Source organism: Limanda limanda, chromosome 1, assembly GCF_963576545.1.
Source record: "Limanda limanda chromosome 1, fLimLim1.1, whole genome shotgun sequence".
NCBI lineage: Eukaryota > Metazoa > Chordata > Actinopteri > Pleuronectiformes > Pleuronectidae > Limanda > Limanda limanda.
Window position 1 is genome coordinate 22,710,279 of NC_083636.1, and position 27,485 is coordinate 22,737,763.

Genomic DNA, 27,485 nt, shown 5'->3' on the forward strand with positions numbered 1-27,485 from the left:
AACACATTTATTTAAATAAAAACAAACTGGTCTTAAATGTTGATAATATGTTAATATATACTGTGAGGAATGTACGTGGAGAAAACCTTACAAAGTTATATTTGTTATAAATTGTGATATTTATATTAGTATTTATATTTAGATATAGAATATATATGTATATAGATGACTGATAAGATCCACGGGAGTATTCATATGTGGATCATGAAAATAAAACAGCTGAATATTAACATTTAGTTGTGATGATGGATTTTAATATTCAGTTGTGGGATTAAAGTTCTAATCAGCAGCATTGTGTTAGGACCAGCATGCATCACGTTAATTCGCACCGCAACAAGTCGAACCGGTCGAACCCATAGGTCGAACCACGAACGAGCCTCCATATAGCCCCGCCCCTTGCCAGAGGTGAGACGATGGCACTTCCTGGTTTTCACTTCCTGATTCACCTGTGCAGGTGAACAACAGCTCATCAATGGTCGTGTCTCCGGGTTTTTAATTTACGATGAAGAATCAGAAATAAGGTCAGTGATTGATGATCGATCTGATCGATATGTGGCGGGAAATCCAGGGGATGTGAAGTGAATGAGACGGCTCAGACCTATGGGTTAGATGGCGAGGTGTGTCACAAGTGTATTCAAACTTCATTTAATGTTAAATTAACGTTTGTACCTGAACACATCAGAGTTTGTGACTGAAATCAAACTTTATCCACGTTGTCTTCCCAGAATCTCAGAAAAACTTTCACCAAACCTCATTCAAATCTCGAAATGTTTAACATTTTCTCTGTCAGACGATTCAAAAAACCTTCAGACGCATTGAAACACATTGGGAATGTTTGTTAACAGTCTTAAGAATTAATTCGGCTCTAAAATTGTTAACTGTCAACACTTTGGTTCAGTAAAATCTAGTTATGTGAAGCTGTCACAGCCTCAGTTCTAATGTTTAATCTTCAGAGTTTTTAAAGGAGTTTGGTTGAAGTTAACAGAATCAATTACCCTAATTAACTGTACTCAAAGTGAGATTTACAAGAACTAAAACAATCGGATCAACAACCAGTAACAATTATATATGTTTAACAAATAAAATAATGATTAAAAAACTGATAATTTGAAATGAGTCAAATGATCATAGTAGTCTAAAAACCGAATTAATCTCCATATAGTTTATATTAATTAGAAACTAAAATATTGATTCACTGATCCATCAGTGGGTCATTAGAAAATACCAATCAGGCGTATTGATGAAAAAAGTATATGAGTGCAGGTTGTCTAATAATAAGAATTTAACAGTATTGTTGTTCTTGAGTTATCTGTTGACATAAAGTAAAGGATAACAATTATCACATTTTAACTTGAATGTTCACTTAAAAGGTTGGATCTGAATTCAAAGGCTCAGTTCACTCAAACTACAAAGTGATGAACACATGATGAGAATAGTTTGTCTTCAGAATGAATGATCACATGAAGACTCAGCTGGTGAGTGCCATCTATCTGCAGGAGGTGGAACTGCAGGACAAACCTGCAGAGGACCAGCCGGGTACAACGATCTGCAGCGATGGTGAGTGAGATCAATAATCAATAAATGTGATCAACATCGCTCCAGATCACTGACAATGACATGAAACGACACATCACACCTGTTACCACAAGGTGGCAGCAACATGACTGGACAAGTCAGAGCCTGAACTTCTGTGTGTGTATTTGTGTGTCTTGCAGCAGATCCGACATTCACGGTTGAAGATGCTGTTGAAACCATCGGCTTTGGTCGTTTCCACATCCTCCTCTTCCTCATCATGGGGAGCTCAAATGTGAGTCACTACTTCGTCACACACACAAACACACATACACACACACACTCAGTGGTGTCAGAGAGCAGGTATCAGGTGTATGTCACTAAATTTCTTCACCTCAACTCACTGTGTGTGTGCGTGTGTGCAGATTATTGAGGCGATGGAGATCATGCTGTTAGCCATCGTCTCTCCTGAGATTCGTTGTGAGTGGCGTCTGGAGGACTGGCAGGTGGCGCTCGTCTCTACTGTGAGTTTTTTCTTTGATTGATTTGAGTGTGGAGACTTTCCTACCATTTTTTAAAATGTTAATTTCATTGGGTTGAAAATCAGGGAATATTGTGCCTGTTTCTACGCGTTGTTGTGACGACCGGTACTTGACATACACGTGTGTGTATTTTCTCTCAGATGGTGTTTCTTGGTTTCATGGTTTGTGGCGTTCTCAGTGGATACGTCGCCGACAGATACGGACGCTGGAAGGTCAAACACGTCTAAGTATTTTCACACACGCATCATGTTTGGCGGCACCATGTGTATGTATGTGTGTTTGTGTGTGTGTGCAGGTGGTATTTGGAGGCTTCGTGTGGAGTGCCTACTTCTCCCTCCTCACCTCCTTCGCGCCTTCGTACGGATGGTTCATTTTCCTGCGCAGCATGGTCGGCTGCGGCGTTGCAGGAGTGTCCCAGGGGTTAGCTGATCAACACACACACACCACCCACCACACACACACCACACACACACACACACACATACACACGCACACACACGCGCGAACACACACACACATACGAGACACACTGTGAATTTTAACATTTGTTTGTGGTGGAGCATTTTTTTAATGTAGTTAACAAACCATTAAATAGTGAGAACCATTCAAATCGTATTTTAAATCTGGTTGTGATTTCAGGTTCGTGTTGAAGACGGAGTTTATTCCAGCGAAGTATCGATCGTACCTGCTCCCTCTGGCCTCCGTGAGTTTGAAGCCAAACTTCACACCTGTGTCTGTTGTCCGGATGTATCCCAGCATGCTCTCTGTCTCTGTGTGTGTCAGATCTTTTGGATGATAGGCTCCATGCTCATCATCATCCTGGGGATGACGGTGGTTCCGACTCTGGGCTGGAGGTGGATGATCAGAATCTCTGTGGCTCCGAGTATCATCCTCATCTTCCTCTTCAAGGTCAGTCTTCCTTACCGCAGCTGTTTTATATATACATGTATATATAAAGTGAAATCTACCAGATCCCGTACTAACTGACCATCACATGAAAATAAATGTTAATGTTTGAAATCATGGGATCAAAAACTGATTGTATGGATTTGTTTCAGTTTATACCAGAATCAGCTCGTTACAACGTGTCGGCAGGAAACGTCCAGGCCGCCGTTAAAACTCTGCAGTGGATCGCCAAAATGAACCGTGTTTCACTTCCTCCAGGACGGCTTGTCGAGGCGGCTGAGGTTCGTTTAGAGGTTTAATAGTTATTAAATGTTATTAAAGGTGTGTCAGGTTATTAGTAGATGTTGTTATTATTGCTATCTTATATATGTTTGTGTTTCAGGAAGAACGAGGTAGTTGGAGGATTCTGGTTAGTTCTACTTTCAGGAGAACGTCTTTACTGCTGTGGTATTCTTGGTAATGATATTTAAATTATATATTTTACAGAAGAAGTTTATTTAAAAGTAATCAAATAAATCCTATTGAAATAGTTTACCAGATTTAATTTTATTTAATAGAAGTTTAAATAAGGGCAGAGTGAAGTGGTTATGGAGTCACAATAATAAAACTGATTCTGTGACTCAAAGAAGAACAACACGTCACACGCACTTATTTTTATAGGCTTAAAGTCAAACACAGACTAACTACTACACCACTCCTCAAGTTTTGCTTGTACAGACATGTCAGCCCAAACCTCACTGTCCACTGTCTACCTCCGTCACAACTGTCTGCCATGTTTGTTTCTGCTGGGTGACTCCGCCCGCCCCTTCTTCAGCGCAAAATTAGGAGCAAGTTGGATCTATAGTGACGTAGCGCCAGGGGCCCAGCGGCTGCAGATCGGCCGTGGAACTGCTGCCTGTTGTTCACCGGCTGCGGTGCTACTGTCAGAGCTATTTTTACACATGGTTACCATTAAATGGCCATAAATAAATAAAAAACGACTACTGCCCATTACCTGAAGTTCTTTACGTAAAATTATAATACAACTACTGCCTTTCTGAGATGTCTGGTAAAACTATACTACTTCCTTGTATAGAAGTACTACTGTGTACTTAGATGAATACCAGTACCATAAAGTATGAAGCTGTGCATTTTCCACTAGTGCAAATATTTCACAATAATCACCTTTTAAAAAGAAAGGATTGGATTCAGTCAACCGAAATTCTGGAGTGCTTTTATTTTAAAGCAGCAGGCTACAGGAAGTGTTGCAAAGTTCCCAGTTTGTGAGATAAACAACAGATAAACATTGAAACTGTTGAAAGATCATTTCACGCTCTGTTCTGTGTGAACTGCAGAAAGTTGGCTGTGTAAACATAGTGATGGTTATGATGTCACCTCTGACAGCTCTGCTTCAAAATGTATCTTACAGTTGACAACATTTATTTTGAAATAAGCATTTTAGACAAAAAGTATTTTTACTTCCCATAGCCAAATAAATACAGGATCACATTTCACTTTCTGACCTTTCGTCTTTCATCCGTCAGGTTTGTTGCATCCTTTGCATACTACGGTTCGGTGCTGAGCAGTTCGGAGCTGTTGGAAAAAAACTTATTGTGTGTGACGGACGCTGGCCGTGAACATCAGGTCAAACACCGCCACGATGACGGAGTGTGTTACTGCATCCCCTTTGGATCCAGTGACTACCAGACTCTGCTCATCAGCTGCTTGGGAGAGGTTGCATGTGAGTCAAAATGAGTTCAGCCGAAGTTCAGGGCATCTCTAGGATGTTTCATTACAACGGTCTCTCTTCCTCTGTCCCCCTAGTGATCCCGTTAAACATCTGTCTGCTGAATGTGGTGGGACGGAGGAAGACTCTGACGGTGTTGCAGCTGCTGTCGGCCATTTTGTTCATGATGGTCAACATCTGCACCACCATGTAAGAACCTCATACTCTTCTCTGCTTATCTAGTCCGACTGTCCAGGTTTATGACGGTCCAGTCTGTCCCTCTGTCTCTAGGTTTGGCTTCACAGTGCTGCTGTTCCTGTTGCGTGCTCTGGTCTCTATGAACTTTAATGTGATTTACATCTACACGGCTGAGGTTTGTCCACACTGGTTCTCCTGCTGTTTTTTACTCGTTTGTTTTTGGTTGATCAGGTCTCAGGATACGATTGGTTTTGGTTTCTCAGGTGTATCCGACGGTGGCTCGGTCTCTGGGGATGGGTTTCTGTACGTCGTTCAGTCGAATTGGAGGAATGATTGCGCCGTTTATGGCTCAGGTGGGTCGATGTTTGAGATAATGAGAATGTTAGCTAACAGCTAATGTCAGCATAATTAGTACAATAATCAATTGAATGTGGTGCGTTCAGGTGTTGATGTCTCAGTCGGTGATTCTGGCACTCAGTCCGTTTGCTGTGACTTGTGTCATCTGTGCAGCGCTAAACTTTCTGCTGCCGTTTGAAACTAAAGGACGAGCTCTGCTGGTGAGAAACACTTTGTTTAAACTTTGTTTTGTCTTTTTATCTGAACACACATTCAAGTAATAATTCCATTTATTTATTTTTTCCAGCAAAACTCTTGATGACGTCCAAGCGAAAAGTCTGTTACTGTTTGTAATATTATTGTAAAGAAATTGAATGTCACTGAGCTTAAGTGTTTTTGTTTTAAATTAAATGAATTTATTCATTTATTAATAAAATCAGGATCATTATAGAACCACTGCTGTTTCAGCTTCAAATATCAAAGATCAACTACTTTATTCAAATACTTGTCAATAACGTTTTACATGAAATAAATGGGCTGTGTGTTAAAAAGGATCATTAACAGTTAGGTTTTGGTTTATTGGAATCATATAATGGTTAGTAGCAAATACTTGTATCAAAGTATATTTTCAGTTCTTATTTGAACTAACTGTTGTTACCAAACTTTATACATATAAAGTTTTTTTCCCTATGTTTCATTGATTGGTCTGCAGATTGTTTATGTATTTATGTGTAACAATATAAATGAAATTGTACCTTATCAATATTTAAGATGTTATTTGTGTAACTGTAAACACAATTTCTATTTCTTATTTATTTAGCCTGGAAAATGTTTGAATTGAATAATAAAAAGACAAAGATCAAACAGAAAAAAAAGATTAGTCATAACAATTTCTGAAATAATTTCATCCTACAAACCACAAAATACATCTGTGACAATAGTAATAGTTTTTATTTACAATAATTGAATCTTCTTGTTTTGATGAATACTAAATGTTTATTTTATATAAATAACAAGTATTATTATTAATAGCTAAATTGTAGGTTGAACAAATTGTTTAGTTTTATCATCTTTATGACTTAATGAACAGAGATGAAATGCTCCGTACTGTCTCTTTAAATTCAGGTGTTCGGTTCACCCAGAGCTGAGAATAGAATGTGTGGCGGCCTCAAGGTGGCGCTGCTGTGTGTAGACGCTGAAGGTGAAGGTGAAGATGATGATGAAGATTATCTGCTCTGTTAATCTCATCACCTCCAACACCAGAGATTACTGTCTGTCCTCACAGGCGGGGCCTACTCTCCACTGAGTAGGCCCCGCCTCGACACACACACACAGTGATTTGACACTGTGTGTGTGTTTCTGTGTGTGTTTGTGTGTGTATGTGTGTGTGTGATTAGTGTGGATTTAGCTGCAGCAGCTGAGGATTCAGGTGAACAACCGACGGTCGGCAGCTCTGAGACGTGAGTAAACACACACACATTATTGTTTATTGTATAAATTGAGGTGTTACCATGACAACCTAACATGTAACTATGCAGCAGATGAAGTCAGAAATAATATTCAAACAAATCAGTGACACACACATATTCACACAGTGCATCAACTAGCAGCACCTCTTTTTCCCACCTGCTAACATGGAGGAGGACTTTGTGGCCTATATTGCAGACAGCCACTAGGGGGTCATCGACGTGATTTGGCTTTACCGTTGGGAGCCGTCAAGTCATCCATCTTTATTTACAGTGTGCTCATGGACACATTTTTTATGCTTATGAATGTTATCAGCTAACTGCTAATTAGCACAGACAGTAGTGGCAGCCAGTCTGGAGCCCAGAGGAACTCCACACTGAACTCACACTAACAGAATATGAAACAACATGATATCATGTTTACAGGAGGCGAGCTGGAGTCTGTCTGTGACATCATCAACAGGTGACGCCCTTCCCATGGTGCCCTGCTCCCCCCAGGGTCACCATGGGAGACGAGCCTTACCAAGAATGTCGAGCCCAGGAGCTGTTTGATGAGTTTGTGTCGGCGTCGACCTGCAGGGCGGTGCTGCGAACCTTCGGCCAGTTGTGTGAACATCTGCAGATGGACACCAGCACCGCAGAGAGGCCGCTGTACCGACCAATCAAATGCCGCCTCAATTACTGGAGGGCCAACGCTCTGTGGGCCAAGCTGGACCGAAGGGCCGCACAGCAGGAGTATCGGAGGGCCCGGGTCTGCAACAATACAACGGTACAATTTATAGAAGTTATTGCTGTTATAAACGTCATCGACATTATATACGTTGTTTGACATGATATAATTTCAAGATGTAATAAAAGTTATACTGTTTTCTGTCTCTCTCTCTCTCTGATTGGTCAGTGTGTGATTATTGGGGCGGGGCCGTGCGGTCTGAGGACGGCGGTGGAGCTGAGCTTCATGGGAGCTCGGGTGGTGCTGCTAGAGAAGAGAGACTCGTTCTCCAGGAACAACGTTCTCCACCTGTGGCCCTTCACCATCCATGACCTGCGGGGCCTTGGCGCCAAAAAGTTCTACGGAAAGTTCTGCGCCAGCTCAATCGACCACATCAGTGAGTCATTGATCTGCTACACGTGTGACAACAGCAGCTGGATCTGCTCATCAGCGCCACCTGTGTTCCTCTTCAGGTATCCGTCAGCTGCAGCTGGTCCTGCTTAAGGTCGCCTTACTCCTGGGGGTAGAAGTTCACGTAAATGTGGAATTTAAAAACCTGGTGGAGCCGCCGCACGACCAAAGACGCAGTGAGGAAGTTATTTTGATCAAGAGATAAGCCATTTTTGATGATCTGTATACAGAGTTCAGCCTGTTTACCTGTTTTCCTGTTCACCTTTCCAGAGATCGGTTGGAGAATGGAGGTGAATCCAAAGTGTCATCCTGTTAATCATCTGGAGTTTGACGTCATCGTTGGAGCGGATGGACGCAGGAACACGCTGCCAGGTACAAAAACAGGAGTCAAGTTGTAAAACGTTTCCAGCTGAGACGAACAAAGTCAAGTTGAAGTGATTCCGTCCTCTGATTGGACAGAGGAGGGTCCTCCTGACTTGTCTGTGATTAACAGGTTTCAGACGTAAAGAGTTCAGAGGGAAACTCGCCATCGCCATCACAGCCAACTTTAAAAACAGAAACACCAGCGCTGAGGCCAAAGTGGAGGAGCTCAGCGGGGTCGCCTTCATCTTCAACCAGAGGTTCTTCACGGAGCTTCGACAGGAAACAGGTTTTAATTTACGCTTTATTATGAAATTCATGACAAAGATTTCTGTTACCGTTCTCACATATGAGTGTTTCAGGGATCGACCTGGAAAACATTGTCTACTACAAAGACGACACTCACTACTTTGTGATGACAGCAAAGAAACGGAGTCTGTTGGAGAAAAGAGTCATTCTACAGGTACACAAAACACTGAAGACTGACACATCCACTTGGTGGCATTACAACCATCACACGGGTGTTGACAACCACGGAATCAAATGGAAATCTGAAAAAGATATTTAGAAAAGTTCAACTTGAAACATCAGAGAGGAATCATAGTTAAAACCAGGCGGGTCTGAAATAAGAGAAAATCTTTTCCTCCGTCAGGACTTTGCTGACACTGAGCAGCTCCTCTCCCGGGGGAACGTGGACCATCATGCGCTGCAGGTGTACGCCCGCGAGGCTGCCAACTTCTCCACTAATCACCAGCTGCCGTCTCTAGACTTCGCCGTGAACCACTATGGTCAGCCTGACGTCGCCATGTTTGACTTCACCTGCATGTACGCATCTGAGAACGCCGGCATGATCCGACAGCGCCAGGGACACCAGCTACTTGTCACACTGGTGGGGGACAGCCTGCTGGAGGTGAGACAGGTTTCTGGCAGAGGTGAGACAGGTGGAGGGACAAAGAGTGTGTAAACCTGTCTATCTGTTTCTCTGCCCCCGCCCCCCTCAGCCCTTCTGGCCAATGGGAACAGGTGTAGCTCGTGGTTTCCTCGCGGCTCTAGATTCAGCCTGGATGATCAGGAGTTGGTCTCAGGGCGGAGCTCCGCTGGACGTCCTGGCTGAGAGGTGAGAGGACGCAACTGGACACCACACACATACATGGACACCACACACACACACACACACACACTACTGGACACCACATACACACCTGGACACCACACACACTACTGGACACCACACTCACACACCTGGACACCCCACACTCGCACACACACAGAGACCTGGAAACCCCACACACTCACACATGGAAACCACACACACACACACACACACCACACTCACCTGGTGACATCTCTTGTCTTTCAGAGAGGGTTTGTATCGTCTCCTCCCTCAGACGACTCCAGAGAACATGCAGAAGAACATCAGTGGTTTTTCTGTGGATCCAACGACACGCTACGTCAATGTCAACACACACCGTATCACACCTGACCAGGTACACGCACACAAACACACACACACATACAGAGTCATCTGACCACACAGCCAACCAATCTCATCATTGGATGATGTGTTTTCAGGTGAGACACCTGCTGGACACTGGAGAAGAGGCGGCGCTTAATGCAAACTGTGGTGACATCATCCATATGCCTTCGCCCAGGACACTCGGAGAGGGTGATGTATTTAAACACCTCCCACTTTAAGATCACCCACCCTCAAAAAGAACCCCCTCCCATTCAGCAACAAAATCCTCCCACTTCACACTAACTCTTCCAGCCTACCTGTTGATTCGATTTAATTAGTCCTCCTATTTTATGGCAGTTTATTCAGATTGGTCCTGTGTCTGGTTGCCGTCTGACAGAGTCCGCGCCGCAGACTAATCAGCTGCTGTCGTGGTGTCAGGAGCAGACGCGTGGTTACCGTGGCGTAGCTGTGACTGATCTGACTACTTCTTGGAAGAGTGGCCTCGCTGTGTGTGCTGTCATCCACCGATGTCGGCCCGATCTCATGTAACGATAATTAATGATAATAATTCCTTATAGCTAAAAATCGTTGATTGATCCTGTGCCATCTCTAGAACGATTGTCGTCATTTACAGAACATTGATTTACTTCCTGTTTGTCCTCAGAGACTTTGACGCTCTCGATGAGTCGTTGGTAGAAGAAAACACTCGTCTGGGTTTTGACATCGCAGAACAAGAGTTGGGGATTTCTCCTTTGATGACGGTGGAAGAAATGTTGTCAGTTGGAGAACCTGACTCTCTGTCTATGGTCGTTTACCTGAGTCAGTTCTACCAGCTGCTCAAAGATTCACCGCCCCCTGCTGGTCAGTGCACCACACTGCGCTCTGAAAAACTGTTTATCCACAGGAATGAGTCAGAAATTCACAAGAACAGATTATTAAACCAGAATATATATTTAAATGAACACCCCACTATTATGTCATTATTATTATTATATGCATTTTTGCTGCCATCATTTATAATCAATACACTGATATTGTTTCATTATAACACGTCAGAGCTGAAACCTTATGGTGGTTTTCTCTCTCAGTTGTCAAAGCTGCTCATTGTTGAACTGTTGGTTTATTTATAGTCTTTAAGGTCTTAATATGTAAAGAGCCTTGAGATAATGTATATTATGAATTGCCGCTATATAAATAAAATTGAATTGAATCTGCTCGAGGACACACTCCCCCCTGCTGGTGAAACTGCAGGTTAATCAGATTGATCTTTTGATTGACCCAATTGACCCAAAAAGACAAATGTTGAAATAACATGAATCAGAAGAAGAAAGGGAATCAAATTAAATACTAATTAATAATAAACAAACAATTAAATTAACAAACAAAAATAAGATAAAATGAAAGAAAGAGTCTGAATATGTAAAAAAGAAAAGAAACGGCAGTAAATGGTCTTTTTGTTTCAGGATGTTTGAGTCGGAGCTCAGATCTGAGGTCAGCGCTCGTCACTCCTGCCTCCCTCCTCAGTCGACTCGGACACAGTCCGTCCAGGAAATCGAACCAAAAGGTTCTGTCTGTCTGTTTGAATGTGTATAACTTTATTAGCAGTGTTTAACATTCAGCTGAATGCAGCCTCTGTGTCAACAGGAGCTAAGAGCCGCTGCAGGTAAAAGGAGGAAGACCAGTGGACTGAGTGAAGAGAAGCAGGAGGTCAGGGTTTGAAGTCTTCTTCCACACAATTTAAACCTAAAATTTGAATTAAAAAGTTTATGATTATTTCTATCTATCTATCGATTTATCTCTGTAGATATATATCGAGGTGTTATGTTTTCAGGTTGTCCGTCCCTACGTTCGTAACAAATTTGAAGAGATTTCCTCAGATGTTTGACACCTTCAGAGAATTTTTTAAAGATTCGAACCTGACGTTTCCTTTTATCCTCCCCAGTCATGTGACCCTAACGGGGGCGTCAATGGACAGGTGTGTGATAACGCGTCTTTGTGCATGTCCACTGGATCCAGAGTTCGTCTGATGGCCAATCAGCTGGAAGCAAAGCTGGACCAGACGTTATCTTCTTCAGCTTCACGTCACCAGGTGTGTTCAGAGACTTTTCTGATCAATAATTAAGTGATGTTGGGTCGTTGTCAACAACATCAACAGCAACAGCATTCCTTCATTGGCTTATAGTTGTGGAATGTTTCTTTGATGACCTTCATGGACAGTTTGTTCCAGCAGAACTCGGAGAATTGAAATTTAAATAAATGCCTGTTTGTATCATTTCTGTTGTTGATCAGCAGGGGGAGGTGTTGTCCAGTGTCAGTCCAGCCTCAGAGTCTGCGGATGCTGCTGCCCAGCCGTCGTCATGGAGACCGGTAAAGTCTAGGAGCAGTAGAGATGGATGAAGATTTAGGATTTTTTTTCATATAAAACAATAGCAAAAGTTTAAAGACTATAAAGGTATTTGAGTCCACAAAACACTTCTAGAGTTTCAGGGGTCAATAGTCAGAGCAGAATCTGATACAGCTGAAGTAACTTGTGACCAAAGCTTCAGACATAATTCAAAAACATAACATGTCTCCATACTGCTCCTGCTGTCATCACGTGTCCACAAGCCCAGACATTAATTTTCCACAAGTAACAAGGTTATTTACACCATCAACATGTAGAACAGACATGTCAAACTCAAGGCCCAGATATAATTGTACCACGGGCCGAAAGTGACCTGCGCTGTATTTATTTCCGGCCCACGATAAAGTATCATATGTCTATCCTAACTGTTCTGCCAAGAAATAGGACACACGCTTTTTGTGGGGGGAAAACTCTATAGGCCGTGCCACGGTGCGTCATGCCTGGATAGACGCACACGGAGCGAGAGCTTCTCTCCACTCCTCTCACTTGCAGAGTATTTGATGATATTAAATAATTTTTCCAGCGTTCCAGAGATCCCAGTGTCTCTCAGGATTATCTCTCTTTATTTTTCCTTCCTTTTATCTCCATGTCCCTCTGGCCTGAGAGCTAGGCGGCATGCACAGGCTCCACAAGCCAAGGAGCAGAGCAAGTGCCCCTCCTCACGTCCCGAGTATTTGGTATTAGTATTTAGTATTTTTTCCAAGGTTCCAAAGATCTCAGTGCCTGCCCCGTCAAGTTGACTCACACGCTTTTCTCTGTGATGAAGATGAACAAAGACCCACACAGGACTCGTCTCATCATATGTACATCTGGCTCTGGCAGATGTACATAAAATAATGGGTTAGGGTTAGAATGTTGTCTACCTAAATATGTTTTCTAATTGCACTTTTTCCAATATCCTGTCTATCATGTCTAATAAATGTCGACCCTGTTTGGCCCTCGACATAGTTACAGTTTTAAATTTTAGCCCTCTCTGTGATTGAGTTGTCTGATGTAGAACATGTAAAACATGTTAGATCATGGAGAACATGTTTTATATGTTCTCACATGTTTTATATGTTTTAAAATGTTCAAAGTGATCTATCATGTTTAACATGACCAGCCAATATTCAATGTATGAAACTAAACATGTCTCCGATTTGATCTGATATATCAACGTTTTTTATATGATTTGTGATTCCAGGATTTTATGATGATTGTACATGATATTTGGCCTTTATATTATTTTCATTGATAATCCTTGTGTGTCTCTACAGAGAAAACGAACTCTTCAACAAGAACAGATGAGTTTTCGATTCAAAGAGAAGATCAAGTGTCAGAGTGTCCTTATCAGGGACGAGCAGGTAGCATGCTGCAGTGCATTCTGGGTGTCTGAGTTGTGTTTGTCACCTGTTCTCAAAAGAGGTGCAAACGATGAACTCTAACCTGGACTTTGTGGGTGTATCAGGGTCGTTTGTGTTTTATTGTTGACTCTTCGGGGCAGAAAGTTTTATATCAGAGACGAGTTGAGATCAGCCTGAAGCTGCTCATGTCTTTTCAACCAGACCTGGAGTCACAGATGGTAAAAATATGGTTAGGCTTACGACACTGAATAACAAGACCAGGATGAACAACCATATCACTTCCTCCTCCTTTATAAAATAAAAAAGCAGTGGGCTGGGGATGGAGCCTTGAGGAACTCTACAATGAAAACGGTCCACAGACGAATGTGGCCTGTGACCATAGAGACGGTTCTAGAATGAACAAAGCATTTTTAGAGCAAGAAGCTTCAGACCTTCACAGGTTTCTAGAAGGTGGCATCAGTGGTGTTTCTGTTCTATGGCAAGCTCCAACCCCATCTATTCAAATATCCTTCATATTCATAAATGACAACATCAAATAACCTTTTCCGTGTGTATTTTTAGAAAGTAAGCTTGTTTAAAACAATAGGGAAAAAACGAACTAATAATAAAATAAATGTGATTATGTTAATAACTATTCGGTGTAATGTTGAGAAGAGAACTGATGGATGGTTTGAAATTTGAGGTCAGGAAAATTCGATGATTATGTGTCTATGATTAAAATATCTTGAACAACACGTCCGTTTTATCTTGTTTCTTCAATTTCCACTGACGGCTTTCTTTTGTTCTTTTTTTTTTTGTATCTTCAGTTTCCCGTCTGCTGCAGCGATGTCTGTTTCTTCTGTCAGCAGAGAGTCTACGTGATGGAGCGTCTGAGCGCTGAGGGCTTGTTCTTCCATCGCAGCTGTTTCCAGTGTGATTTCTGCAGCAGCTCGCTCCGACTGGCGGCGTACACCTTCGACCAACAGGCCGGTTAGTTTCACTCCTGAAAATATGTCATCGTCCGCATAAACCTGCAAATATTTCTTCACGGTTTGTAGTTTTGCCAATGGGTGTCCTCACTAAGATAGAAGTACAAAGCTTCGGGATAGGGTTAGGGTTGAGCTCATTGGTCACATGGTGAGGGCTTGAAGTGTGAGACGGGAACAATTTGAACATTGATGTAAAAACTACAGATCAGGCGCTACTGCGTTGATGTCCATCCTGTTGTGCGTGGACATCTATCCTAATGCTGCATTCACTGTCTCAGGGAAGTTTTACTGTCTCCATCACTACGACTGTTGTCTGAGCACCACCACGGCAAGGAGGAGGCCGACGGCGTCTGACAGATCAGCTTCACACCGAACATCTGTGGTAAGAACGCATAATGTTTTCTAACACTGTGAACAAATGAAAGTTAAAACAATTTAAACATGTTAGAATGACTGAATGGTCACTGTAAAGTGTTTTGACTTAAATTTTCTATAAAAATAACATTAACTACATAGAGTGTTTCAATTTCATTTGTCTCCTTACAATATATATAATGCCTATAAAAAGTATTCACCCCCTTGGATGTTTCACCCTTTTGTTGCTTTAATACATAAAATCATGGTCAATATAATTTGGAGTTTGCAAAAAAGCTTCTTTCATGTCAAAGTTAAAACAGATTTTTACAAACTAATGTCAATTAATTAAAAATATATAGTGTAAAATAAGTGTTTGCATAAACATTCACCCCCTTTAAAGTGATTGACCTAATTCAACAGAGGTCCAGCGAGTTGATGCCAGCAGTGTCCCAGTTAGTGAAATGGAGATCGCCTGAGTGCAAATGATGTGTGTAGTATAAAAACATCTGTGTCTTGGAGGTCGAGTCTCTGGTTCATCAGTTTTCATGCTACAATTGCTACCTGAAGACAAAAGAACACTCCAAGCAACTCAGAGAAAAGATCATTGACAAGTCTAAATCAGGAGATGGCTACAAAAAGATTTCCAACTCACTGGACATCCCACAGAGTTCAGTTAAATCCATCATTGTTTAAATCTGCCTAGAGCCTCACGAGCTGGGGGACCGGGCAGGAAGAAGACTTGTGAGGGGGGGCACCAAGACACCTACAACCAATTTGAAGGAGTTAAAGCTTCAGTGGCTCAGATGGGAGAGAGTGGACATACAACTGGTGCCCGGGTTCTTCACGAGTCAAAGTTATATGTGAGAGCGGCAAAGAGAGAGCCACCGTTGAAGAAAGCTCATATGAAATCTCACCTGGAATTCGCCCAGAGGCACGTGGGAGACTCCGAGTTCACCAGAAGAAGGTTCTTTGGTCTAATGAGACAAAAATTAAGCTTTTTGGCCGTCAGACTAGACGCTATGTTTGGCAAACACCAAATACTGCATATCACCACGAACACACCATATCCACCGTGAAGCCTGGTGTTGGCAGCATCAAGTACTGACCTGAAGGGGGGGAATATGGACGCAATCATTTAGTTTACCTTATATATTTTTAATCTTTTCTAAAAATCTGTATTCACTTTGATATTGAAGAGGTTGTTTTTGCAAACTCTTGTCAAAAAAGCCAAATTATATTGATCATGAGTTCATGTATAAAAGCAACAAAAGGGTGAAACATCCAAGGGGGTGAATACTTTTTATAGGCCTTGTATATAGGACTAGGGCTAGGTATATATAGAGGTGTGGAAGTGTCTTGATTCTTAGATGCATCGCAAATTTTTTTTATCGACTTCCCACTGCTGAATAATTCTGACACCGCTGCTTCAGGACAGACGCACATTAAAGTTCCAGTCTGTGTCAGAGTCTCAGTCAGAGTCTATTTCCTCCTCTGACCTGCGCTATTTTTACACTTTAACAATAAACACTGATCACAAGTTATTAGGACACCTACAGGACTGATGTTTACTTTGAGTTGGTTTGATCCGCTAGAGTTTTGAGACGCATTTTTAAACCTGCTACACAACACGAGATGATGTGACGCGCACAGTCAGGACATCAGGGTTAAAGTGAGCTGAACGATCCAGAGACATGAAACATCATTGATTGAAAACTTAATACATGTGATTATCAGTTTGTGTGTGAAGAGGGACAGAGACGAGCCAACACACACACACACACACACACACGTTTGAATGTCAGTGTTGAGAGCACACACCACTGTCCTTTGTGAGTGTGTATGTATGTATGTATACGTTATTCATCAGTGGATCTGTGTCATGGTGAATAGTTTGATTCAGGGGGTGTGTTGTTTTGTTGACAGGCGTCTCAGGGCTCAGGCCCGTCCCTCCCCTCCTCTGACTCTCAGGACTGGGCGGAGCGCCGCCGTTCGTCAGGTGAGCGCTTGTCACCTGCATGGTCGTCTCTAGATTTCTTCTAGATTTGTCAGCTGTTCCCTCGGAGCCTCACTCTGGAATCACTGTGCTTTAGTGTGTGTGTGTCTCTGTGTGTGTGTGTTTGCGGCCGTGCTGGCGTGTTTGCAGAGGTTTCTGTGATGGCGGCAACGCCCGAGAGAATCGAGCTTGAAAACTGCAGACGAAGCTCGACCGAGGCGGGGCTTTGCGAGGAGGCGGAGCTCCATGAGATCTCAGAGGAGACGTTGAATCAGTTCAACCTGAACGTGGAGCAGAAACAGGAAGTGAGGTCAGAGACAACGCCGTCGACCTGTTTTTAATTTAAAGTAGAATCCAACTAAACTTTCAACTGTTACATTTAAAATATCTCACAAACTTTGTCATTTATTGAAACCATAGATTTTCCATACATGGCATTTTATCATCCTGCTCTTCATCTTCTTCTCTCTATTTGTGTTTTCAGTTCAGAGTCTGGGAGCGATGAGGAAGAGGATCGAGGAGGTCATGTGACCTCAGTGGAGGTCAGCACTTCATTGAGGGAAACTCTGCATCACCTCCTCAGGAGAAACAAGGATGAAGAGGAGGATTATGAAGAAGGCAGTGAGGTGGAGAACAGTGAGTTTCACATCTGTCCTTTGTTTCTGTGTGTTGTGTATGTCTGCCCCTGCTGGTAGAGTGTGAGTACACTCAGGTGTGTGGAAACCAGGTCCGAACAAATTCAAAAAACATCTTATTAAACTTAATCTTAACTTTAACCTTAACCTAACTAGATCATATATAGAAACATACTCACTTTTATTCAACAATCTTCTGGTTTTTATTCTGTGATTCTGTCAATCATTAAATATTAATGAATCTAAATATGAAGCATTAATCACCCCGCCCCCTTCCCATCTCAGGGGAGGAGTTTTTTAACATCGTCCCTCAGAGCGACTCCTCAGTGGCTGGAAGTGACATCACAGGGTCTGAAACACCTGTGGAGCCTTACTCCACACTTTCATCATTGACTCCGCCCCCTGGTTCCACGCCCTCCACCGCTTCCTTTATCACCACACCTGACTCCACCCACTATGACGGTAGAGACACTGTGGTCGCAATGGAAACAGTCGGTCAGCAGCTTGTGCCCCCACAGTGGGGCTCGTTCGATGACATCAGCCCTGAACTACCACTGAAGAAACCTCTCCCCCAATATGAAACATGGACGTGGTCAGAAGAAGCAGAGGCAGGGTTTGATGAGGAGGTAGAGACAGAAAGGGGGAGGAGGAGACTTCACCTCCCCACCCCTCTGCAGGGCCTCCTCCAGCTGAAGGGGCTCAAGGAGGCTCCGCAGTCTGGACAGATGGAGATGGAAGGAGGGGGAGCCAAGGCTCTTTGGAGGGCGGTGTTCTCCGGAAACAAGAAGGAGAAGAAGAGGGGTTGGACTTCACCTCCAGTCAAGACAAAGGTTACAGCCAATCGGAGGAGAGCTACAGGTGATGATGTCATAATACATTTAGAAAGACGGCGGTCTTTGTAATGATGTTATAATTGTACTTCCTGTCTCCAGATATGAGAGGGGGTCTGACTGAAGAGTCAAATCTGGAGTCATCAGCGCTGCTGCAACGATGTTCGCTAAAACCCAGGAACAACGTAAGCAACCAACCAATCAGCATACAACCAATCAGCATACAACCAATCAGAATACAACCAATCAGAATACAACCAAGCAAAATACAATAAGTTTATGATGTCTGGTGTGTGTAGCTGCGTCTGGAGGTGTTCGATCTCACGTCTGAAATTCACAGAGTCACAATAACGGAAGAGGAGGAGGACCAGGAGGTGATCAATAATGTGATTGATACATGTGATGGATGTGTTATGATATGAACATGTTGTGATTAACAGGTGTTGTGATGTACACATTTTATTTAGACCTGATGGTTTTTAAATCACATTGACTGGTTTTGTTTTTCGTCTTTCTTCTTCCTGCGTCTCAGCCGTTGTATGTTCCACATGCTCTGGCTTTCAAACGATCATACGCCATCAAGGTAATGAGGCATATTGTTTGTCTCTAATGTCCTGGTGTCTGTCCACTCATCTGACGTTTGTGTTGTTCCAGAGACACTCTGGGAGGGACAGACTCCCCCATCAGGACTCTGATGGACAGTCCTCTTGTCGAACTGAGGTTGTCGGGGTCATAGTTGAGCCGAAGGAGCCGTCCAGTCTGAGCGTGAAGGAGGCCTTGTTCCACAGAGGGCGAGAGGACGAAGATGAAGACCTGGACACGAAAATCACCAGACGAGTTCAGAGAGCCGCTCGCCGACGAGCGAAACAGGAACAACAGAAGAGACTTCACAAGGCTCAGGTGAGTTTAACGGAGGACAAAAGGTTCATCTGATGACAAGATGTTCAACTGACGACAGACACGTCCCTGTGTTATGAATAAAGTTGTGATGATTGTGTTGTATATAAAGTTGTTTGTGTTTTAGATGATCCAGAGACGTCTTCAGCAGGTTGAACAGAAACAAAAAGAACTGGAGGAGAAAGGAGTGATGGTGGAGAAAGCTCTGAGAGGAGAGGCTGGTATATATATATATATATAAATATATATAAAGATACACTGTGTACCCATACAGGTTTACTCTTCATCTATAAATATACACTGTTTATATACAAACATGTATACACTGTACTTATCAGATGACTATGGAGACTCTCTCGACTGTCAAGACGTCAACCTTCATCTCGGAGGTTAGTAACAAATATATATATATTATGTTAACTGTCTGTGTCCTTGTTTCTGACCTGGCTGTCTGTCTCAATCTGATCTGTCTGTTTCTCAGGGCCAGGTCGTGTGGAGAACCCGGTTCTGATGCGTCAGTGGTTCCAGCTCGTTCAGCAGAAGAATTCTTTGCTTCGATATGAATCGGAACTCCTCATATTGTGAGTATCTGACCTGTGGTGTGGTTCAGGCTCCCCAGAGGTTGACCTGTGACCTGTGACCTGTGACCTGTGACCTGACCTGTGTTTCAGTGCTCGGGAGCTGGAGCTGGAGGATCGTCAGAGTCGTCTGCAGCAGGAGCTCAGAGAGAAAATGGCAGTTGACGGTAAATTAATTTTTTTTCTATTTTGTTAAATATTTCAAAATTGAATATTTTTTTCTTTCTGTGTGTTGATTTTTTGTTATTTTGTGTGTCGCAGTTGTGTCGTTTTTGTGTCGTCTCACATATCCCCTTTAAGTCAGATTGGTTTTGTTGAAATTTAATTATTAGTTTTTGATAAGTTTACTTTAAAGTAATTGTAAAGAAAGATTTCTTTGTACATTGATTAAAGACTTTGAAGGTTTCTAATATTATAGGACAGGTTATGTGTGTGTGGTGATGTTTTGTGAGTGTGTTGCTGTGTTGTCTGACTTGCTGCTGCTGTTCTTCAGACCACCTGAAGGGGGCGCAGCAGCTCCTCGAGGAGCATATGATGTTGGGGGAGATGTTGGAAGTGGTGCAGCAGAGAGACTCTCTAGTGTCCGTGCTGGAGGAGCAGAGAAAGCCGCCAAAGGAACAGCTGGACCAGAACCTGGACCTGAAACCAGGATGTGGGACTCAACTGATCCTGGACCTGGACCTGGACCTGGTCTCAACATATCCAGGATCTCTTCGTTCAGCTGAACTGAGCCTGACAACCCACAGTCAGCCATGATGCTGGTTTAAACTTGTTAAGTTAACTCATTAAGCTTTGGAAGTCTTCGTTGGAGTAGGTCCAGATCCCCCAGATATCATCCAGATACCAGTAGTATTGGGATTTTGTTTTTGTATCTGGAAGACAGTCTACTTCCAATCTGCCATGTGTATGTTTGCATATGTCAAATTGAATTAACTCATGTTAAAGTCCTTTACATTGTCTCAGTGAGGTTGTGTCCAGTTCCTTTACTGGTCCAAGAGAGAGTGAGATCGTGCATCACTGTGCCTTTTACATCCCCTCTACCTCCTCCCCCTCCTGAATTTCCTGGCTGGTGTAGAGGTCAACGATTAGACTATTAAAGATGATTAAAGATGATTAAACCAACTGGCGTTTAAGTATTTATTCTACTCAGGTTACGTATACTTTGGGTTATTTTCCCTTAACAATAACTCTGTTTAGTCTAGTTGGGTGGGGCCTTCCTCGGGGTATTATTGCTTCCTATTATACTCTCCAATTAAAGTTTGCAAACCAACTAGCATGGCGTATTTATTGGGTCTAGACCACATACTCAGGTTTCTCCTCTTGGGATCTTTCTCCTTTACAATAACTCTGTTGAACCTAGTTGGGAGGGGGATTACTGCCTTTCCCAGGTCTTTCTTCCTATGTTAGGGTTAGGGTTAGATGAAGACGATATTATCCAGGGCCTGACTAAACAGGACCGCTGTAATGCACGGGCCATCCAAGGACCTCGGGTGGTGCTTCTAAGCTGATAATACCGTTATAACACGCTGAAATTACTGATACGTTAACATTTACTTTAAAAGGCTGAAAATACAGATACACGAACAGTAATAAAGCATCTATTATGCTTATTTCTCTCCACTTGTCCGAGGGAGGGTTCTTTGCTTAGTCAGATAAGTAATAAGTAAATTTAGATTTAGTCTGGAAGCCCTGTCGCGACGTTTCAAAATGTTTGTTTCTTCTTCAGGCAAGGGCATGCTAAGTATGTCAAATAGAATTAGTGATTTTAAGAACCCCCACGTTGGGTCTCTGTTCGAGCTTGTTTTCTGATCCTTCACCGGGCGACCATTGTGCCTGTCTGAGACCGGATGGGGCATTGTGCACACTTTTATATCCCATCTAGCTCCTCCCCTCGCTGAATTTCCTGGCTCTTTTTGGCGTCATTATTGCTTCCCATTATACTCTCCAATTTCCAAAAGTGTGCAAACCAACTACCATGGCGTATTTTTATGGGTCCAGATCACAAGCTCCAGTTATGTCGTTTCGGGATTCTTTGCCCTCTACGATAACCATGTTGAACCAAGTTGGGTGGGGTATTTCAGGGTATTATTGCCTTCTTTCAGGTCTTACTGCCTTTTCCAGGTCTTTCTTCCTGTTCTATTATACTCTTCCAAATTAAAGCTTATCATACCAACTGGTGTGGAGTTTCAATTGTGTCCGGACCCTATACTGTCGAGCTCGACTTCTATAGACCCTTCGTCATTTGCTGTGTCTATACTTAGAGTAGAGGGTCCCTGGTTAGGGTTAGAATTAGGAAAAGTCCTGGGTTGTGGGGCCATGACTTGCTCTCAAATTAGAGTTGAACGTTCCAGAGATCTGACAAAGAGAGTCATTAGGAGCACTAGACTGTCCAGGGAGGCACTGGCCAGGGTTAGGTGATGACGATAATATCCAGGGCCTGACTTAACAGAGCAGCTGTAGTGCACGGGCCATCCAAGGACCTCAGGTGGAGCATGTTATAGTATATATAGTATATAACTAGCATATGAGTATATTATAGTTATAACACGCTGAAAATACAGATACTCCCAAATGAAAGAACTCTGTAATTACAGTTTAAACAAACAGATCATAGCATTTTATTATGCTTATTTCTCTCCACTCGTCAGAGGGAGGGTTCGTTGCTTAGTCAGGTAAGTATAAGTCCATTTTGATTTAGTCTGGAAGCTGAATAGCAAACATTTTCAAAATAAAGTCCAACTTTCACTGTGGAATAGATCATTTCAGGATATTTCAAAGTTAAAAACACTTTGCTCAATAAGTTCAGAGAGAGGCTGATATGCCTGTGTTCAGGACATCTCTGACTACCTACAAACTGAATAGCAAACATCTTTACTGGATAGATTTGGAGATTTTTCAAAGTAAATTCCAACTGTGGAATAGATAATTTCAGGATTTTCACTGTCCTAGAAATGTCTCACTCTTTGTGTCAGGGAAAATACAATACATGGGACACTTCTAGACACTTTACATTACAGCAAAAATGCCTAGAAATGTCCCACTCTTTTGGTTAGGGAAAAAAACAACTTGTGTGACCAAACCTCCAACACCAGCCGAGCCCGGGGACCCACTCTGAGGCCCCAACCCTGAGTGCTGAAAATGCCTAGAAATGTCTCACTCTTTGTGTTAGGGGAAAATACAATACATAAACAAATAAATATGAACAAATCACCTACTGATTATAAGGGTGAAAAGAAAATTGTTTCATTATGAAACTTAGACTATGGCAACCACCGGTGACAAATGGGAAACACAGATTAAAAATGAAAAACAATTAAATTAAAACAGGATTGCTGTGGAACTCAAAATGTTAACTGTTCCATTATTAGTCTATACATTTCTGATAATGTTACTTAGCATAGCAAAAGTAAGAGATAAATATAATGCTTGTGTATTTTTATCGAGTAATTTAAATGCAAAATAGAACAAGCCTGTTGAGTAAGTAAGATTCTCCCACCAGTAGTTCAGAAGCCCAATATTATTAACCTCTGACAATTAACTGTCACTTTTTCCTTGTTTCAGTGCTGGACATTGTGTGCAGAGGTTTTTTTACACACTATGGAGCACTGTGAAGTTGGAAAACTGCACGTGTATTCTACGAGTTTTTTCATAAAATAAAAACTGAATTTGTGTTATTATTGTTCACGGATGTGGCTTTTATATTAGTTTGAATGATTTGCTAAGCTGGTGTTACTATTTCAAACATTGCCTGTCACCCATTTTAGAGGTCTGTTAAGCAATCGATACAATCTTAAGACCCTAGTTCACAACTTTTCAAAATAAAATCTCAAAACAAACGGTGTGCTTTTACTTTGGACAGTATTGACTCTGTTGCAACGGTGAGGATTATTTTGATGATTCTGTTAAGAGTTAAAATAAACTTACTAAAAGTGGAATATTTCAACAGAGGATTGGATTGCTTTTCTATGGAAATATAGGAAGCCAAATGGTCTATTTTAATGCACAAGTAATACACAACTACCTTTACTGTAAAGAATGCTGTTTAAGACATATTATGTTATCAAGAATATCCATTACGAAAATCTTGTTTTACCTGAACAATGGAAAAGCGTCATGCTCAGATGTTTCGAGCTACAGTTGGCTGTCTGTAAAAAAATTGATAGAGAACTTGTACAAAGACTCACATTTCCTTTTATTAATCGACACAGGACCAGTTCACACTCACCTGCAATAATACAACAATCATATTTCATATTTCAGATGATATTTTACATTAACAGCAAGGGAACACTTAACACGCTGTGCAAAACATTGGTTTTGGCTGTCATGCATGTTTAGAAGTATGAATACAGTGATAGGCAGAAACAGTGTGTGTCTTCTTACATTCTGTAGTCCTTTAACACTGACTTCTTGCAAAAACAAAAATTATTTAAGAAGTGTCACTGACTCTAAATATTCATAATGCAGATTTGACACATCAGATTTATCAATAATGCACTAGAAGTCCACACAGCGGCCCTTTCTTTCCCAGTCTCCATAACGGGTGGGTTCTGGACCCCGAGGGCCTCCCTGCTCCTTGGTTAAAGGGTTAACATCGCCAGGGAACTCTGGAGAAAAATAAGATAAAAAACAACCAGATTGACTAAATATACTGCTATAGTCAAATTTATTTTTATTTATTTAGATTTCAAAGTCTTCCTTGTTTGAGTTCAGACTTGTAAGTCCTGTAGTTCACCTCTGTCACATGATGAGCAATTTAAACAATGTGAGATGTGGTTAAAAGTTTTGCAAATCACTCAGGAGTGGAGAATGAATTGTTTTGATGAGGTACTGTTTCGAAGTTCATAAATTTACTTAGAAACTTTTATGCCATTTTGGAAGCTACATTGTGTGCGGCTATAAAATTGAAGGTGGAGTTGTAGCAGTATTTCATGTTAACTTTATGAAACACTAAGGTACAATGTGCTATATTAAAACAGAACATTAACTTGAGCCTCTGAAACAGTTAAACAAGCCAACATTGGAGGATTCATCATCATCACAGGTCTGTTGAATTAGATTGAATTTGTTTTACCTCATGAAATGTGCATTTACTCTAAAAATTATCAGCTCATTTTTTTCCAATGGATGATGTCAACATAATATGCTTTCTGATCAGACACACTGATCATATTTTTATTAGAGATGGTATTTTAGGTCCAGTAACAATAACTGATGTGTTTGCTTTTACTAATATCGACAAACTAATCAAGAGCATTGTTCTCACAAAATGTGTGTGCAGTTTGTGTCCAAACTATAGAAATTGTCTAATGTTGCATTGTCCTCACTTTCCAGAACATCTTTGGTTTTGTCGTCTGGACTGTCAAACCGACCCTTTGGCGTTTTAGCTTTTTTCAGTGGCTCTTTTTCCGTCACTGCTCCGCTGGCTGCTCGTGAACAACCTGCGAATAAGACATTTAGGGAAAAGAGACAGCCGTGATATTAGTTTAAGGTTGAATAATGGACAGGATCACAGGACTTTCACTTGGGTCCTGTTCAGACCTGGTATTAACATCCACTCTGAGATCTGATCACAAGCGGGCAGCATTAAGTATCCATGTTCAGCTGACAAAAAATCACGTACGCCATTTCTGTCAGCAAAGACCAAATTATGTCATTTTGATCAAATCTTGGTTTACAGGGGCCTGTAATAACGAAGCAAGTGTAACCTACTCTTATTTAACTTTTTGTTAACACAGGAGGTCGGGGTTGACAAACCCTGGTTCCATGAATCGATTTGCTTGTTAAGATGTTGCTCTGTTGAATCTGGGTTGACTGAATCTGTGTATGAGAGCATGTACATCCACGTGCTTAAAGGGGGCATGTTCGGCAACACAAACTCATGCACCATATTTCAAAGAGGTAGAGTGCATGTTGATTTTGTGCGGATATGAGGAGATATAAAGATAGTGAAATGACTGTGGAAAGCCAGGGAGTTTTTTTGACACACATTCTATATATAATCTCAATGTGTAATATGAGTGAAAGCAAATCAGGATGAAAATATACAAACATTCTATCCAGTGATTGTTTTCACACATCTCTCCTTCCTCCTTTAAAACTGTTAACACAGATCTTATAGAAAGACCGCAAGTTGTATTGATTTAGCTGAGAAAAACAAAAGGGAAAATATTTATAATTTAAAATGCATGATGCATCAGTATGAATCTCTACACACAAAGGAGCCATCTCTGTGCAGCTCTTTGCAAAACATGGATCAAAGGCCATAAGTAGAACAAACAAAATCCACTTAAGCAGAACAGAACAAAAACTGTAACTAGTCTGATGTGGACTGTAGGTCTTTAGACACACTATCTAACAGTTTTATTATTTTCAATTAGAGTCATCACAAAATATATCTTACAGTCGCGACACCTACACACTATATTAAAATAAATGAAAGGAGAAAATTTCACTTTTTACTGGCAGCTTTTGTGACACTGGAATTGAAAGTACTGATCATCTGTTTTTCCGATTGCATGTATTCTGTTACATTCTGGGAAGACTTACAAGACTGGCTGTCAACTCAAATCCAACACCCCTCTTAAGAGAAAACATAGTGTTTGGTGTCAGCTCGGGAGACATTAAGAGTGGCCTGATTGTTAACAACCTGATAGAAGGGACCTGCTGGACAATCATCTCAGTGCCTTAAAACTAATGGAGGTGAAACATGCCAAGTCTCTTCTCAGAGCTATGAAGACCTAAAAATATATGAGGACCTCTAGTGGAACTATTAAATAACTTAATTTGGAATTTATGCATTTACTCATAGACTTTTTCTTAATTATTTTAAAGGTTAGTTTTTGTATTTCATTTGTGCATAATGTGCCTTGTTATTTGGTTGTATTTACCACGGTTTCAATGCTTCGATATTTGTAAAATTCAACTTTTCAATCAAAAAGAAAACTCTACCGAAGGCTCGATAGCATAATGACATCGCCATCAGTCTCGGGAATATTAATTTTTCTTCCCTTTGATTTATATTGTCTAAAGCTGATGTTGACACGAACATGTGTATTTGTTGTGTATTTCTGCTAGACCTTCAGTATACCTCCACACTCCTGACACAGGCAATTTGTGAAAAATTACAAATCTGCGACCAAATCTGAAATAGACAACATCTGGAACACAGACACTGGAATATAAACAAATATCACCAGTTAAATTGGAACACAGGTGTCGTTGTAGCAATTCTGTGTCTACTATTTCATGTGTGCCTTATTTAGTATTTCTAAAGAGCTAATTAACAAAGAAGAAAAAAGTTGTTTCGTCTCCTGACAGTTAATCTGTGTATTTACTCATTGTCAATTTACACTATAGTTTTAATTTTCAGCTTAAATAAAGTTTGTCAACCTCATTCATTGTAATTTTCGCTCAAAACACAGGTAGTTCCAACGCATCGGTTTAATCGACAACAGCCGCTGCAAGTCCATCTCGAACGGTGCTGCGGTGATCTAAAATTGAAACAGGATTTTATGTTGCTCTTGATAAATAACGAGGAGCGAGTGAAGTCGAAGACAACAAACAGTCGTGTCAGATATGAATACATCGTGGTAACGGTCAACAAGGGCTTGAACATGCAGACGTAATAATGAATGACATAATTAGACTCAGGAAGAGACCGAGGCGCGTTTATCTAACCTGTCCACCCGTCAACCATTAGGCCCGCTGAGACGATGCGTCTTCTGGCTGAAGTGAAGAGGCGCAACATGACAAAGTTGTCTGTAGCTGTAACAAACAACTCCTCTCTGACCTTTTATAAAAGTATGCTGTTGTTGATTGTCGCACCTCATCTACGCAATTTTCATCATCATCAAGCGACGGAAAGTGTAGTTCAGTA

The 27,485-nt window shown here is 41.6% G+C and overlaps 3 protein-coding genes across 3 annotated transcripts; 2 read left to right on the top strand and 1 right to left on the bottom strand.

Moving 5' to 3' along the window:
* The first annotated feature begins 1,975 nt into the window (after window positions 1-1,975).
* On the top strand, window positions 1,976-5,561 carry svopl (SVOP-like). Its single transcript, XM_061080350.1, has 13 exons — window positions 1,976-2,036; window positions 2,195-2,266; window positions 2,350-2,474; window positions 2,694-2,757; window positions 2,838-2,963; window positions 3,113-3,241; window positions 3,343-3,416; window positions 4,484-4,680; window positions 4,764-4,875; window positions 4,957-5,038; window positions 5,127-5,216; window positions 5,307-5,420; window positions 5,507-5,561. The coding sequence occupies exons 2-13, from the start codon at window positions 2,195-2,197 to the stop codon at window positions 5,516-5,518; spliced, it is 1,197 nt and encodes a 398-aa protein (XP_060936333.1). The 5' UTR covers window positions 1,976-2,036; the 3' UTR covers window positions 5,519-5,561.
* Window positions 5,562-7,170: 1,609 nt separating this feature from the next.
* Window positions 7,171-20,362, top strand: LOC133000226 (protein-methionine sulfoxide oxidase mical3a-like). Its single transcript, XM_061070139.1, has 32 exons — window positions 7,171-7,434; window positions 7,564-7,771; window positions 7,848-7,961; window positions 8,056-8,157; window positions 8,279-8,434; window positions 8,508-8,608; window positions 8,798-9,055; window positions 9,147-9,262; window positions 9,506-9,632; window positions 9,718-9,811; window positions 9,999-10,146; window positions 10,266-10,462; window positions 11,065-11,165; window positions 11,246-11,308; window positions 11,544-11,690; window positions 11,891-11,968; window positions 13,262-13,348; window positions 14,155-14,317; window positions 14,595-14,698; window positions 16,597-16,669; window positions 16,817-16,976; window positions 17,151-17,302; window positions 17,587-18,159; window positions 18,234-18,316; window positions 18,431-18,517; window positions 18,664-18,714; window positions 18,786-19,031; window positions 19,156-19,249; window positions 19,367-19,417; window positions 19,510-19,609; window positions 19,700-19,773; window positions 20,100-20,362. The coding sequence occupies exons 1-32, from the start codon at window positions 7,171-7,173 to the stop codon at window positions 20,360-20,362; spliced, it is 4,635 nt and encodes a 1,544-aa protein (XP_060926122.1).
* Window positions 20,363-23,781: 3,419 nt separating this feature from the next.
* Window positions 23,782-27,443, bottom strand: sdhaf4 (succinate dehydrogenase complex assembly factor 4). The gene is made up of 3 exons (XM_061074658.1): window positions 27,287-27,443; window positions 24,934-25,047; window positions 23,782-24,213 (listed from the first exon to the last, which is right to left on the bottom strand). Exons 1-3 carry the CDS (start codon window positions 27,354-27,356, stop codon window positions 24,104-24,106), a joined length of 294 nt encoding a protein of 97 aa, XP_060930641.1. The 5' UTR covers window positions 27,357-27,443; the 3' UTR covers window positions 23,782-24,103.
* Between the last annotated feature and the right edge of the window lie 42 nt (window positions 27,444-27,485).